Below are 14,275 nucleotides of genomic sequence, written 5' to 3'. Positions count from 1 at the left end.
GCAAGAGATCTTTGAACAATCTGTGGGCTTTTTTTTAATTGGCTGTGGTCCTAAACCAATCATGATTGAAGATAACATGACCAATATTTTTAATTTCTTTGGGTGGTTGAAAATTCAATGGCAATAAAAAAAATCCAACTCCTCAATCTGTGCAGTTTCTGGGGATTTAAATTAACACACTGGGTGCTAAAATAGATGCACTCTAATTTGGGTAACAGCAGGAGGAGAGGATAATTCAACATTTCATTCAGCAGTGTTGAGGATGGGATGTTACTGAGGAATGTCGAACAGTTTATCTAAGAAAAAAAACAAAGTTGCAGTCAATGCATATGGCAAATAAACATGGCTTACATTTAATCATGTCTTGCTGTTCTGTTTTCATTTGCAGAGCTCTCTTAGTACGCAAGAAAGGAACGTAATGTTCATTTATACTGTGGTGTGCAACAGTATTTTATATTGTAAGCAAATAATTTTCACTATTTCTCATAAAAAAAGGTTGCTCTGGAAATTATCTGGTTTCTTCCTGGACCTGGGTGTCTGCCTACACCTCGCATGGAGTCACATTTACTGACCAATCACAGTTAAAGACAAAAGAAAGCTACTCTATTCAACAACTTCTACAGCCTCTGAAACTTATTAATAGATTTTGCTGTTTCAAGACCAGAATACATTCTGTTCCAATAATTTTTTCTGGTCATTGAGGTGCTTGACATGCATGGGAAATCTTCACTGTGTTTGAGTTTGGAAACCAACCTGCTAAAAATAGTTTCTGGTTGCTACATGTATATAATCATGTAGAATTGAGATGCAAATTGGCAAAAGCCAAGGACAACCTTTATCTGACCTTTCCCAGAATGTAGATTTTTCTAACTAAAACCATGCAGCTTACCTTGCTGTTATACAGCAATGATATCCAGCCATTTGGAGGAAGTGCAGAAAAGGGCAACAAAACTGATACCTGTCTTAAGGTATCTGAGATGTGAAGAGACGTTAAAGAATTTGTGATTGCTCACCATTATTAGTCAAGAGCTTCAAGAAAATACATCAATTGAATTCCAGAATTGTGTTTGAATTAGAGCCATGGAATTTTAACAGCTTGGAAGGAGGCTATTCAAGCAATCATTCTCCACTACCATTTGGAAAGAGCTACTTGAACTTGTGGTACTCCAGAATGTTACTGATGATTGACCAGCTAGTACATAGCGTATTTGAAGCACAGAAACAGGCTACAATAAAAACAGAAATTGCTGGAAAAACTCAGCAGGTCTGGCAGCATCTGTGGAGAGAGAAACCGAGCTAACGCTTTGAGTTTATATGACTCTTCTTGAGAGCTAAAGTAGAAATGTGATGGATTTTATGCTGTTTAAAGACAAGGTGGAGCAAAATACAAGGTCAGGGATAGATGGAAGCTAAGGAGAAATTTAACAAAAAATTTGAAAGCTCGGCTTGATGCTGAACTGTTCTTCCGCTACCTTGTGTCCGTGCTCACTTCTTTGGGCAGGAGCCTCCCCCCTCCCCGTTCAACGGATCCTTTCATCTGGCTCCAATATTTTCCCTCTACCTGGACCCCACCCTGTGGCCTCTTCCTGCTCTTGATCTTCTCATTGAGAACTGTCAGCATGACATCGACTGTCTTAATTTCTGTACTCCTCTCACATACTCCAACTGTCTCCTTGTGAGCTTGCTGCGCTCTGTTCTCTCAGTTCCAACCCTGACTTTGTTATCAAACCTGCCGACAAGGGGAAGTTCTGTTGTCATGCTGATTCGCAATTCCTCTGACGCCCTACATCATTTCAACAATTTCCAGTTTCCTGGACCTAACCTCCTCCTCTTCACGATAGACGTCCAGTCTCTCTACACCTACATCCCTCACCAGGACAGTCTGAGGGCCCTCCACTTCTTCCTTGAACAGCGGCCTGAACAATCCCCATCTAATACCACTCTTCACCACCTGGCTGAATTTGTTCTCTCATTGAACAATTTCTCCTTTAATTTGTCTCACTTTTTCCAAATAAAAGGTATAGTTTTGGGTACCCTCATGGGCCCAGCTATGCCTGTCTTTTTGTGCAGTATGTGGAACGTTCCTTGTTCCAGCTCCTCACACCCTGCTTCCTGTAAGGACTCCATTGCATTCTCCCAGTTCCTCCACCTCCATTGCATCTGCTCCGATGATGCTATCTTCCAAAACGGCGCTTTTGACATGCCTTCCATTTTCCTTAACTGAGAGCCCCCCCCCGTGTGGTTGACAGGGGCCTCAACCATGTCTGACCTATCTCCCGCACCTGTGTCCTCACGCCATCCCCTCCATCTCAGGACCGTGACAGGGCGCTCCTTGTCCTCACTTTTTACCCCACCAGCCTCTGCATTCAAAAGATCATCCTCCACCATTTCTGCTAACTCCAGGATGGTGCCACCACCAAAAACTTCCCTTCACCCCCCCGACCCCCATTCCTCCGTGACATCCTGGTCTATTGCTCGAACACCACCAATTCCTCATTGCCTTTCCACAACACCTTCCCATGCAATCACACAACGTGCAACACCTGCCCCTTTACCTCCTGCCTCCTCAACATCCAAGGCCCCAAATTCTCCTTTCAGGTGAAGTAGTGATTCACTTACACCTCCTTCAATTTGTTCTACTATATTCACTGCTCCCAATGCTGTGTCCTCTACATTGGGGAGTAAACGCAGACTGTGTGATCACTTTGTGGAACACCTTCGCTCAGTCTGCAAGTATGACCCAGACCTTCCTGTCGCTTGCTTTTTGCACGCACCATTCTGCTCTCATGCACACATGTCTGTCGTTGGGCTCCTGTAATGTTCCAGAGAAGCCCAATACAAACTTGAGAAACAGCACCTCATCTTCCGATTAAGCACTTTACAGCCTTCTGGACTTAACATTGAGCTCAACAACTTTAGACCTTGAACTGTCATCTCCATTTTTGTCCATTTTACAATTTCAATTTATTTATTCTTTTTTTAACATTTTAAAATTTATTTTCTAGCCTTTTTCTCCAAACCCCCACCCCTTCCACATGCACACAGGCCATCTATCACTTGTTTTTATGTTTTGCTTTCATAGAGTGCTGACCCTTGTTCTGCTATTCACACATTCTGCTATTTTACCTATATGACTTTATGACACTGTCAGCACTTCCTTTAGTCTTTAATGCTATCATTAATATTCCCTTTTTCCTATGTCTGTGACACCTTTGTTAAATTTCTCCTGAGCTCCCACATATCCCTGACCTCCTATTTTGCTCCACCTACTCCACCCCCTCTTAAACAGTGAAAAATTGGTCACATTTCTATTTCTCTAGCTCTGAAGAGTCACGTAGACTCAACATTAGTTTCTCCCTCCACAAATGCCTCCAGACCTGCTGTGTTTATCCAGCATTTTCTGCTTTTATTTCAGACTTCCAACATCCGCAGAATTTTGCTTTTATCTCACAGAAACAGGCCACTTGGCCCAACTCGCCAATGCTGGTGTGTATATTCTATTCACCTCATCTCAGCCTTTCAACACATATTTCTATTCCCCTTTCTCATATTTTTGTCTTTCCTTTTGAGGACATTTCTGCTATTTGCCTCAAGCACTTCCAATAGTAGCGGTTTCTATATTCTAACCGTTTGAGTAAAGAAATTTCTTCTTATTTCCCTATTGGTTTTATTAGAAACTATCTGTGGCCTCTATTTTTAGATTCTCTCACAAGTGTTAAAGTTCTCTCCGCACCTACCCTCTTTAACCCATACCTAATTTTAAAGACCTCTATTGGGCCAGTTCTGTGTCTCCCCTTTTCTGAAGAGAAAAACCCCAATCTGTTTAATCTTTCCAAATAGCTGCAATCTTGTTCTCTTACCATCCATGTAATGTATTTTATTTGCAGTGCTCCTGTCTTTTTTAGAATATGGAAACCAGAACGATGCTAAATGATGAGTGCAGCCTGACCAGGGTTCTATACAAATTTAACATAACTTCATTACTTTTTAATTTTATACCCCCAGAAATGAATCCCAGTGTTTGTAGTTTAATTGCTTTGCTTCCCTGTGATGCTCCTTATAATTATTTGATTCCCTGTATCCCTGATTCCTTTGCTTTTCTACCCCATTCAGCTTATTTTCTAAAGTGTAGATGTTTATATTTTCCTAGCTAAGTGCACAACTTCATATTTATCTGTTAAATTCTGTTTGCCACTTATTGCGAAGATCTTACAGCAGTATCAATTATACTTGTCAATCATCTTTATTTGGTTTCTCACAATATTAACCAAACGAAAAGTAACGGTTAAGCACTGAACTCATGCATATTAGAAAACTGTGAAAATTTCACTATTTTAAAGTCATTCTTTGGTTGTGGCAAAGTGAAATTTGACACGGAGCAGGTGACCAAAAGCTTGGTCAAAGAGAGGGGTTTTTAAAGAGCATTTTGAAGGAAGAAAGAGCAGTGGGGAGGTTTAGTGAGGTAATTCCATAGCTTACAGCCTTAGCAACCGAAGGCATACCCACCAGTGGTGGAGTGATAAAAGTCAGAGATGCTCAAGAGGCCAGAATTAGAGGAGCACAGATACCTCTGAGGTTTGTGAGACTGTGGGGATTGAGAGGGGAAAGGCCATGGATTGATTTATAGGCATATAATTAGTAAATGGGTGGTAAAAAGAGGAGTCAGGCTGATTAGGGACCAAAAAGGGGATTTACGCATGAAGGTAGACGGAATAGCTAAAGTACTAAATGAATACTTTGCATCTGATTTTACCAAGAAAGCAGATGTTCCCCAGCCCATGGTGAAAGAGTACTAGAAGGATTTAAAATTGTTAAGGAGGGGTTATTGGATAGGCTATCTGTACTTAAAGTTGATAAGGCACCAGGACCAGATGAGATGCATCCAAGAATGCTGAGGGAAGTGAGAATGGAAATTGTCGAGGCACTGGCCATAATTTTTCTGTCTTCCCTAGACTCTCAGGTGGTGCTAGAGGACTGGAGAATTGCAACCGTCACACCCTTGTTCACAAAAAGGGTTTAAAAATAAGGCTAGCTACTACAGGCCAGTCAATTCAGCTTCAGCGGTGGGGAAACTTTTAGAAACAATAATCGAGGACAAAATTAATAGTCACATGGACAAATGTGAGTTAATTAAAGAAAGCCAGCATGAATTTCTTAAGGGAAAATAGTGTTTAACTAACTTGTTGGAGTTTTTTTGAAGAGGTAATAGTGTTGATGAGGCCAGTTAGGTACTTTTTACATTTTATACTTTTTATGTTCTTGTGTTCAGTGTACCTTAATAAGATGTGAACAACTGAGTGAACACAGCTATTTCTGCCCAATATAATTGGAGCACTCAAAATGCTATAATGGGCAATTTTAAGTTAATGTTAAGCAAACAGTTCCTGGTTATATGAAATAAAAACATAAAACGAAAACAAGTTGGGCAGCATCTGTGGAGAGAGTTATTGTTTCAGAATGATGGCTTTTGTCATACTGTGGCTGCAGTGTATACCATCTACAAGATAATATAAAATGAGGTGTACAATTCCAAAAAGGATGCAGGAGCAGGTGGGACCTGGGGGTATATGCATCAGGCAGATTGGGAAAGCAGTTAATAAAGCAAACAGGATCCTGGGCTTTATACATAAGGAGAGAATGCTAAAGCGAGGAAGTTATGATAAACCTGTATAAAAAACTGTTTCGACCTTAACTGGGGTATTGTATCCAATTCTGGGTGCAGAAAAGATTTATGAGAATGATTTCAGGAATGAAGAACTTCAGTTACTTGGATAAATTGAAGAAGCTGGGACTAATCTCCTTGGAGAAGAGGATATTTGATAGATGTGTTCAAATCATGAGCAGTCTGGACAGAGAAGATAGGGAGAAACTGTTCCCATTGGCGAAGGATTGATAATTGGAGGGCACAGGTTTAAGGCAATTAGCAACCTCAATATGAGTGGAAGAAAATATGCAGCCAGTGGTTAGGATCTGGAATGCACTACCTGAGAGCATGGTGGAAGCAAATTCAGACACAGCCTTCAAAAGAGAATTGAATCATTATCCGAAGAGAGAAAATTTGCAGGGCTATGGAGAAGGATTTGTGGAGTGGGACTAGATGAGTTAGAGAGCCAGCATGGACACAGTGGGCTGAATGGCCTCCTATGCTGTAACCATTTTATGACTATATAATTTGTCAAGGCTTCTCCAAAACCAGTGACCCCTATTACCTGGGAGGGCAGCAAGTACATAAACCACCTGCAGGTTCCCCTCACAAGTCTCACATCATCCTGACTTGGAACTGTAGCACCATTCCTTCACTGTTGCTGGGTCCAAATCCTGGAATTTCCTAGGTAACAGCGTTGTTGGTCTACCTACAGCACATAGATTGCAGGGTTCAAAGAGGGTCACCATCACCTTCTCGAGGGCAGTTGGGGATGGACAATATATGCTGGCCTTGTCAGTGACCTACATCCAGGCATGGTCTGCTTCGTTATCTGAAGAATTTAAAGTAGACTCAACTATATAAACTCCTTTCTGGAGAGCATTGTTCAGTGTTTAGAACTGGACGCAACAACAACAATGAAGAGGTATATCCATGCCATTCTGTTGCACTTCCGGGGAAGATTTTCTTCTAGTGTGGATTAAATGAAGAGTTGGATTGAAGGTTAGGATTAGCCATTGCCTATTGACTGATAGATTGGGAAACCAGATGAAAAGATACATTTTTTTTTGAAAAGGAATACAGTACCACACACCAGATATCTTGATGCTTTTTACAGCCAATGAACTACATTTCAAAGTGTAGTTGCTTGTAATGTAGGAGACACAGCAGCCAATTTGTGCATAGCATGTTCCCACAAACAGCAAAATGATAATGACCAGATAATCTGTTCTTAGTGATATTGATTGAGAGATAATATTGGCCAAGACATTAGAGATAAGCTCCCCTGCTGCTCTTCGAAATATGCCGTAGGATCTTTTAAATCTACCAAGAGAGAAGATTGGCCCTCAGTTTAATGTCCCATCCAAAAGATGGATAAAACAATGGACTTGCTACTTGTAACTGAATAGTTTTTGTTCAGGTTTAAGGCCCTAATTTTGGATTTAACTAAATCACTCAAACTCAATATAAGGTCAATCGTTATGATCACTGTTTCCTAGAGGTGGCTTTACGAAAAGGTTATTAGTTAACACTTAAATTGCGCAGTTATAGAATAATAGCCCGTTCTCCAGTTAGATACTAGGCATGCTGATCTGGGTAACTATCTTGAATACATTGTATAAACTCATCCTTCACACACTGCTGCAGATTTGGTTTGCCTAGTCTCCCTAAAAATCAAGATAGATTGAAGTACTGGAAGCTCTGAAGCCTGAGACCAACATTTAAAAAAAAGTACAGTGCAGCAAGTAATTAAGTCTAGCCGTGCAATTTGTCAACCAGAAGTTAATTAGTTGCACGTGAAACTGTAGATGGGAGTGGAGTCAATCACACAATAGCAGTTTGCAGAAGCTTTCTTTTAATTTAAATGTATCCACTTTGTGTCTTGAATTTAAAATGTATAAAGCCACTCTTTTCATTTTTTTTCCCTTAATTCTCTCAGTCGTGGGCTACATTCTTAAATTTAAAAGAAAATTTAACAGCCATTCACACACTTGTGCACCTTAAAAATATTGATTCCTGTAATGGATTACAAAACTATGAAAATGCAAAATTTTTGCTGATAATTCCAAATTGTGCACCTAAGGGTGACTCAAATAATTTGCGTCACTAGCTGTTTGCAGTGCAAACGGACAGAAAACCAGTTCTTTTTAAAGAAAAGGAACCTACCAGCTTTGGCTAGATGGCCTGCTGCCTGTTCAATTCAGCAGGTTAAAATCGGGAATTGTCATCTCCAGGTGTTTAATGCCAAGTTAACCTGCCCAGCAATCAGCTTTCTGCTGAGAAGGTGTGGTTTAAATTGCTTGCAAAACTTTGTATACTCGATTTGCTCATGAAATTCCTGTAAAACGGCAAAATATTATGTTCTTCAGACACATTGTCACAGATCTTTCAATCGGGATCGGAAACCCTAATTCCAACCCAGATTAGACGAAAAAATTAGACATTTGCCGCCTTCTGATTTTTCTGAGCAATATTCCAATGGAGGATCTTTCATAACTGATTCAGTGCAGGAAACCTCAGACGTTGCAATGAATAGTATTCGCGCAGAAGCCACGTTATGAGGTAAATAATGGTTTGAACGCTACTTAATTAATAAGTGCTAGGAGGTGTTTATCTTGGCCAGACAGTTTTGTAAATTTCTAGCTCCTATAGTGTGATGATGAAATGCCGTTATAGTAAAAAAAAAAGTTACCCATTTAAAAGTTGTTTTTCTTTATCACTGTAATAAATCTATTGAAAGTAGTTTAATTCTGCTTACCTTATTCTTTTAGCCTGTTCTGACTCCTTTCTGATTGGTTTTCAAACTTCGAATTTACTTCTTTGCTCCGAGTTATATTTTCCATTTCTTACTTTGAATACATTTTTAATCTGCTATTTCCTAACTCACATTTCATTTTAGAGGTTGGAGTAATTTTTTAAAACAACAGCTGAAAGTTGGCTTTCTAAGCTAAATGAAATCCAAAATAGCTCAAACTGATATAATCTGTGGTCACACAGTAGAATGAACTACTGAGAAATGAACCCTCTTAAAACGTAGAGCAAAAACAAAGCTGCATGAATGAACTTGCCTGCAGGACGCACTCCGTAAATTTTAATTTCAGTTATAATGAGTGCCACTGATCCAGAGGTGTGTATGCTAAAATCCTGAAAAATACAGCAGAGCATATAATTTATGATTAATGAATTAAGCAAAACAATATTGAAAATTAGCTATTAAAGACATTTCACAAATATATTCATACTGAGTTTTCTGTTAGTAATTAGTTTAATTAGCTGTATTCAACCAGGTATTGAACAAATCAGACAAGTGCACTTAAAAATGGCAGATGAGAGAGGGGAGTCACGTGAGCTATAGTTTTTGGAATCTAAGGCAGTCTTTTAAAAAAAAATACTTATGGCATAACTGGGTCTTTGTAAAGTTTAATATGATAACCCACAATCATCTTATATCAGCTTGGCATTGTCAGTGAAACACTAATGTCATTATAATTTGATTAAGTTGGTAGTGTGTGTGCTATTTTTATCCCCTCTTCAGTGTATATTCTGCAAAATAGTGAAGGTTCTATGGAAATGATAAACTTAACTAATTATTTAATTTTTGTTAAGTCCATTTTTATAGCAGGTGACCAACTCTGAGTTGGTTAGGAGCTGTGGTAGTATAGATGCATTCTTAGGGAATTGGATTTTCAGGAAGAGTGTGTTAAAGTAAGACTGATAAAATTAAAGATACAAACAAATAGCCTAATATATATGTTGTAGATTGTGGAGTGTCTGGAGAATGGATTTTCTTTCACGTTTTTACTATTTCCACTTTTTCTCTGCTAACATCTAGTTTTCTACTGATGGTATTTATTTTTTGCTGGCTTATAACTCTGTTGGTACTGTCACCCGTTGGCTGTGTGTGAGCTTGGATCATATGTGGTAGCAGACCGCTCAGTAACAGAGGGGTGTCACAGACAAACCCAATTCTGTTCTCATTACATTGACACACACACACACACTCACACTCTTTCGGAAAGTTTATAGAACCATAGAAGCTTACAACCCAAGAGGAGGCGTTTTGACCATCTGCATCAATTCTTTGGTACAGCTATCTCCCGCTTTTCTGCTTTCTTCCTGTAGGCCAGTGCATTGGCCTACTTCAAATATCTATCCACTTTTCCCTTAAAAGATGCGGTGGTCTCAGCCCCAGCTGCTCTCTATGGTAAAGCATTCTATTCTGCAACAACTGTGTGCTAACTTCACTTCACTTCCACAGTAATCATTTTAAATTGATGACCCTTCAACAATACCTCTCTAAGCAAAATAAGTATTTCCTCATTCATCCAAAAACCATCTCTTCTTTATTTTAAAAATTGCCATTAAATAATTTCTTAGTGTTCTATTCTCCACTGAAAATAGTCTCTCAATCTCTCATCTTCCTTGCAACAATAGTTTCTCATCCCTGGCATTCTCTTGATAAAGGCACAACTGGAATGCCTATTTTATATGTTGAGAGGTTGAAAATGCATATAAATTTTATGGAAATGGAGCATAAGGGGAAAAAAAGGGCAAGTGGAATTAACACTTCATTTATATTTTAATTTTTTTTTCTCTTTAGTGCCATGCGTGTGCTACTTTCCAAACTCCCAAGGCCATGGATTGTGGATGAGAAAAAGGATGATGGATATACTGCTCTGCATTTAGCGGCACTTAACAATCATGTCGAAGTGGCAGAATTACTGGTGCATCAGGTATGAAGTTGCCTTAGAATTTATGTGAAAATGCTACTACAATTTAATGAAGACAAATTTATTATCTGTAGATTCACTAATTTATTAAATTGTCACTAAAACTAAATGCTAGCCTAGAGTTCTTAAAGTTATGGAACTAGTAGGTTAGAAAACAGTTGAGAGCAGTGTGGCATCACAGCAGGGTGAAATGCTAGTCTGTGAAAGTGTTACAAGTTATTGTGACTGGTGCACCACTGTCTGTTCAGTGGTAGGTGGTGTTTGTGCAAATGGTAGTTAGAGCTTGGGGGAGCTTCTTGAAATGTGGAAGCTGAAGATGGGTTGGTGTTGAAGGTTTGTTACTGCAGGATGTGAAGGGGGTTAGTTTAGATCTTTTGGGGGAAATGCTGGTTTGTGAGATGCAGCTTGTTGTGTTGACCTTGCAGCAGCTTCCCTTGAGTGCTGTTGTTCCTAGGGCTGCTCTTCCGATAAGGTCCTCTTCAGTACTGCTTGTTTGGTGTATTTTCCCCTTTTGCATAACAGGTTGTGCAGGATGCAGCAGGTGACTATGATACAGAAGACTTGATGCTGGTGGTATTGAAGAAATTTAAATTTATCCAGGTATCTGAATCATCGGCCTGAGTATTTACATGTGGATGAACAGGAAGTAAGGGGACAGTGTAGTTCATTTTCGGTGGGGGGGGTTTCCGTTCAAATTGCCTTCATTGTTTTATCAACACAAATGGCTTACTCTATTTCTACCCTGGTTCTCAATGGCCATTATATTGCTTTCCAGCTGGATTTATGGGTGTTTTTAAAAAAATATTCATTCATGGAAAGTGGGCTTCGCTGGTTAAGCCAGCTTTTATTGCCCATCCCTAGTTGTCCTTGAGAAGATGGTGGTGAGCTGCCTTCTTGAACCGCTGCAGTCCATGTGGTGTAGGTACACTCACAGTGCTGTCAGGGAGGGAGTTCTAGGATTTTGCCGTGTATCATCCTGCCATCAGCCATGACAGTAATGGGTAGCACCTGTACTCTACTGGCCAACCTTGGACATGTTGCTCGTTGTCAAAAAGTATGAGGATGTTGTCGTGAAGGAACACATTATGTCAACTACCAGGGTATCATATGTAATTCGTAGAAGATGGTTACATACCAGTTTCACATTGAGAGAGTGTTCATAAAGGGTGCTGGCTGATACAGCAATGCCCTAATCACTACTTTAGTGTTATGGGCCTGGACTTGTTGGAACCTGGTAATTGCTGTAAATCGCACTGCTCTTATGTTGGTTGATTGGTGGTTTCGAAGGAAAAATTGTTGTATTGGTTATTTATAGATCTAGTAATTGGAAAAGCTTACTGAAATGTTACTGCTGTACATGTGCAGACTAATAAACAACTATTCTGGTACCACATTTCTAAACTGATGTGTACCCTTTTCTAATCGATCATGCATTATTTATGTATCTCGCTACTACTTAGGTGGCTATTTCAGTATTACGTGATTTATAAAGCCCTAAATATTTAAAGAAATAAGAGTAACCCATTTGATCACTTAACTATAAATTATAAAATTGGGATTATCACAAAATAATTATTTTGCCACCTTGATAATAGCTCAAGATATGTAAGTGTGAATGAGGTGATTGGATAATCAGAGAATTGGCAATCTGGTCACAAATATTTTAAGTATTTGATGCATTTTCGTCTTAGGGCAGTGCTAACCTGGATATCCAGAATGTAAACCAGCAAACTGCATTGCATCTGGCTGTTGAACGTCAACACACTCAAATTGTTCGGGTAAGATAATCTGTAGAAATGTAAGAGTTAGCTGTGTAAAATGTGAGAGATGTAGAGTTAGTGAAAACCGGCTGTTAAGGAAAATGATTAGTGTTTTGAAAAGAAAAAATGCTTGGACAGCCCAGTGTCCCTTGCTGCTGCTTTCCAGGCTCTCAAGGTACCATTGCAATGTATTACCAACCTTCCAGACAATTCTGCAACAATAACATTTATAGGAAATTTTTACTTGCATGACTGCTTTATACCTTGTACCAATTTGTTAATTCAATTAGAATATGACTGAAAGCTGGGTTCAAAAAATCAGCTCAATGAACCAGTATTCATCCAGTTTAGAGTTATGGAAAAATAGTATTTGAAAACAAATTGACCTTCATGAAGAAAGGTTCTAGTCACTAAAACTCTATTTTTTTAAGCTACTGGTTCGTGCTGGTGCCAAATTGGACATCCAGGATAAAGATGGGGATACTCCTCTCCATGAAGCCCTGCGACACCATACTTTATGTCAGCTTCGTCAACTGCAGGATATGCAGGATGTAGGCAAGGTGGATAGTGGCTGGGAGCCCTCCAAGAACACGGTAAGTACATTTTCTTCCCTAATCTTAGTTGCATAATACAATGTTGCATCGCAATTGTCTTTTTTTTAATATATATTATAGAATATATATGATACTTGTAACAGTCATTTCTTTAAAGCAAGACAAGTTTTAACAAATTTAATATTAAGACAAAGAACATGGCCATGTTCAACATATATAAAAATGTGGTGTCCAGTTCACTTGCATCCTTCCTTCAGAAATATTGTACTAAAGAATATCTTGGTGTAATGACATTTTCATTTAACATATGATTTCATACCTATAATTCCCTCTTAAGTTCTTGATTTCAACCACATTATTAGAAGGAATGGACTGTTTCCTCCTGCTTTGTTGTTTTTTTTTCACTCATTGCTCCAAAACATGTTGATTAAATTTGCCTGGTCAGTAGATTACCTTAAAATAGAAATTCAGAGAACATGTTAAGAAACTCAGCTGTTTTCACTTGTCATGCCAAGTAGAAGCATGTACTATCCATAACTTTAAAACACAGACTGTAATTGGTTTGGAATCTTCAGGAAATAACTTACTTTTTTTTTTAAAAAAAGGACATTACCAGGTGACTAATATGGCTGTTGAAGGCCTTGAAGTTTGCAATTCCTGCCTCAAGTCGCCAGAAAGTGCTTGACCGACTAACCATGGGTGGGGGACTCCCCTTTCAATGGAGATAGTAAGACATAACCCATCTGTAGGATTTACACCTGCCATTGTTTGTCGACTCACCCGAAACTCAAAATCTATAGACCCTGAGACTCCCTGGCTCCAAGCTTGATACTCAACAAAAGAAAGCTACAGAAACCAGTTTATCATAAGTGGGTGTGAACGGAACCCCCCCCCCCCCCCCCCCCCCCCCCCCCACCACTCTCACCCTGTCCATTCTCCATCATATAGCAATGACTTCTAGCTTTAAACCATTCCAGGTGGACAAAAACTGTCTTCAGATAATAAATCTTTTTAAAATTCTTTCATGGAACTTGGGTGACGCTGGTTAGGTCAGCATGTATTGCCCATTTCTAATTGCCCTTGAGAAGGTAGTGGTGAGCCAATGACTCGAATGTCTGTAGTCCATGTAGTGTAGGTACATCCACAGTGCTGTTTGGGAGGGAGTTCCAGGATTTTGACCCAGTGACAGTGAAGGAACTATCCCAAGAAGCAGGGAGAAGCTGGTCTGTCTACACAGAACACCAGATGCAGGCCAGCAGCTTTAGAACAGCAGCAGTAGAACAAGGCAGTAACGTATATGCCTTTAAAAACTGGAGGCTGCAGTGCCAGCCAGTCTCCCAGCCTGATGCCTTGTCAAGCCCACCAGTACAGGACCCTGACCTGCTGGTAAGAAAACCACATGAAACCAACTTGGTGACCTGCTGAAAAACCCAAACCTTTGAGGGAATTCTGCAACAATGCTAATATACAACTCCAGCTATTAAAACCACCTAGACCCTTTTAGAGTGAAAACGCCCTTGACAGGTCTGCAATGACTGCTGCTTCCTAAGCCAAGCCAAACATGTGACTTGGAACTGTTCCCTTGTT

The 14,275-nt window shown here is 39.6% G+C and overlaps 1 protein-coding gene across 2 annotated transcripts in view; it reads left to right on the top strand.

Moving 5' to 3' along the window:
- Window positions 1-14,275, top strand: part of mib1 (MIB E3 ubiquitin protein ligase 1) — a 183,633-nt gene that overhangs the window by 141,401 nt on the left and 27,957 nt on the right. For both annotated transcript variants that reach the window (XM_041190600.1, XM_041190599.1), the window contains exons 13-15: window positions 10,245-10,377; window positions 12,066-12,152; window positions 12,566-12,727. In XM_041190600.1, coding sequence (XP_041046534.1) covers window positions 10,245-10,377; window positions 12,066-12,152; window positions 12,566-12,727 — 382 coding nt within the window. The remainder of the gene's footprint in view (window positions 1-10,244; window positions 10,378-12,065; window positions 12,153-12,565; window positions 12,728-14,275) is intronic.

The sequence above is a fragment of the Carcharodon carcharias genome, chromosome 6 (genome assembly GCF_017639515.1).
Source record: "Carcharodon carcharias isolate sCarCar2 chromosome 6, sCarCar2.pri, whole genome shotgun sequence".
Classification (NCBI taxonomy): domain Eukaryota; kingdom Metazoa; phylum Chordata; class Chondrichthyes; order Lamniformes; family Lamnidae; genus Carcharodon; species Carcharodon carcharias.
The sequence above is the reverse complement of the archived record's forward strand: the minus strand, read 5'-3'. Positions and strand labels throughout refer to the sequence as shown.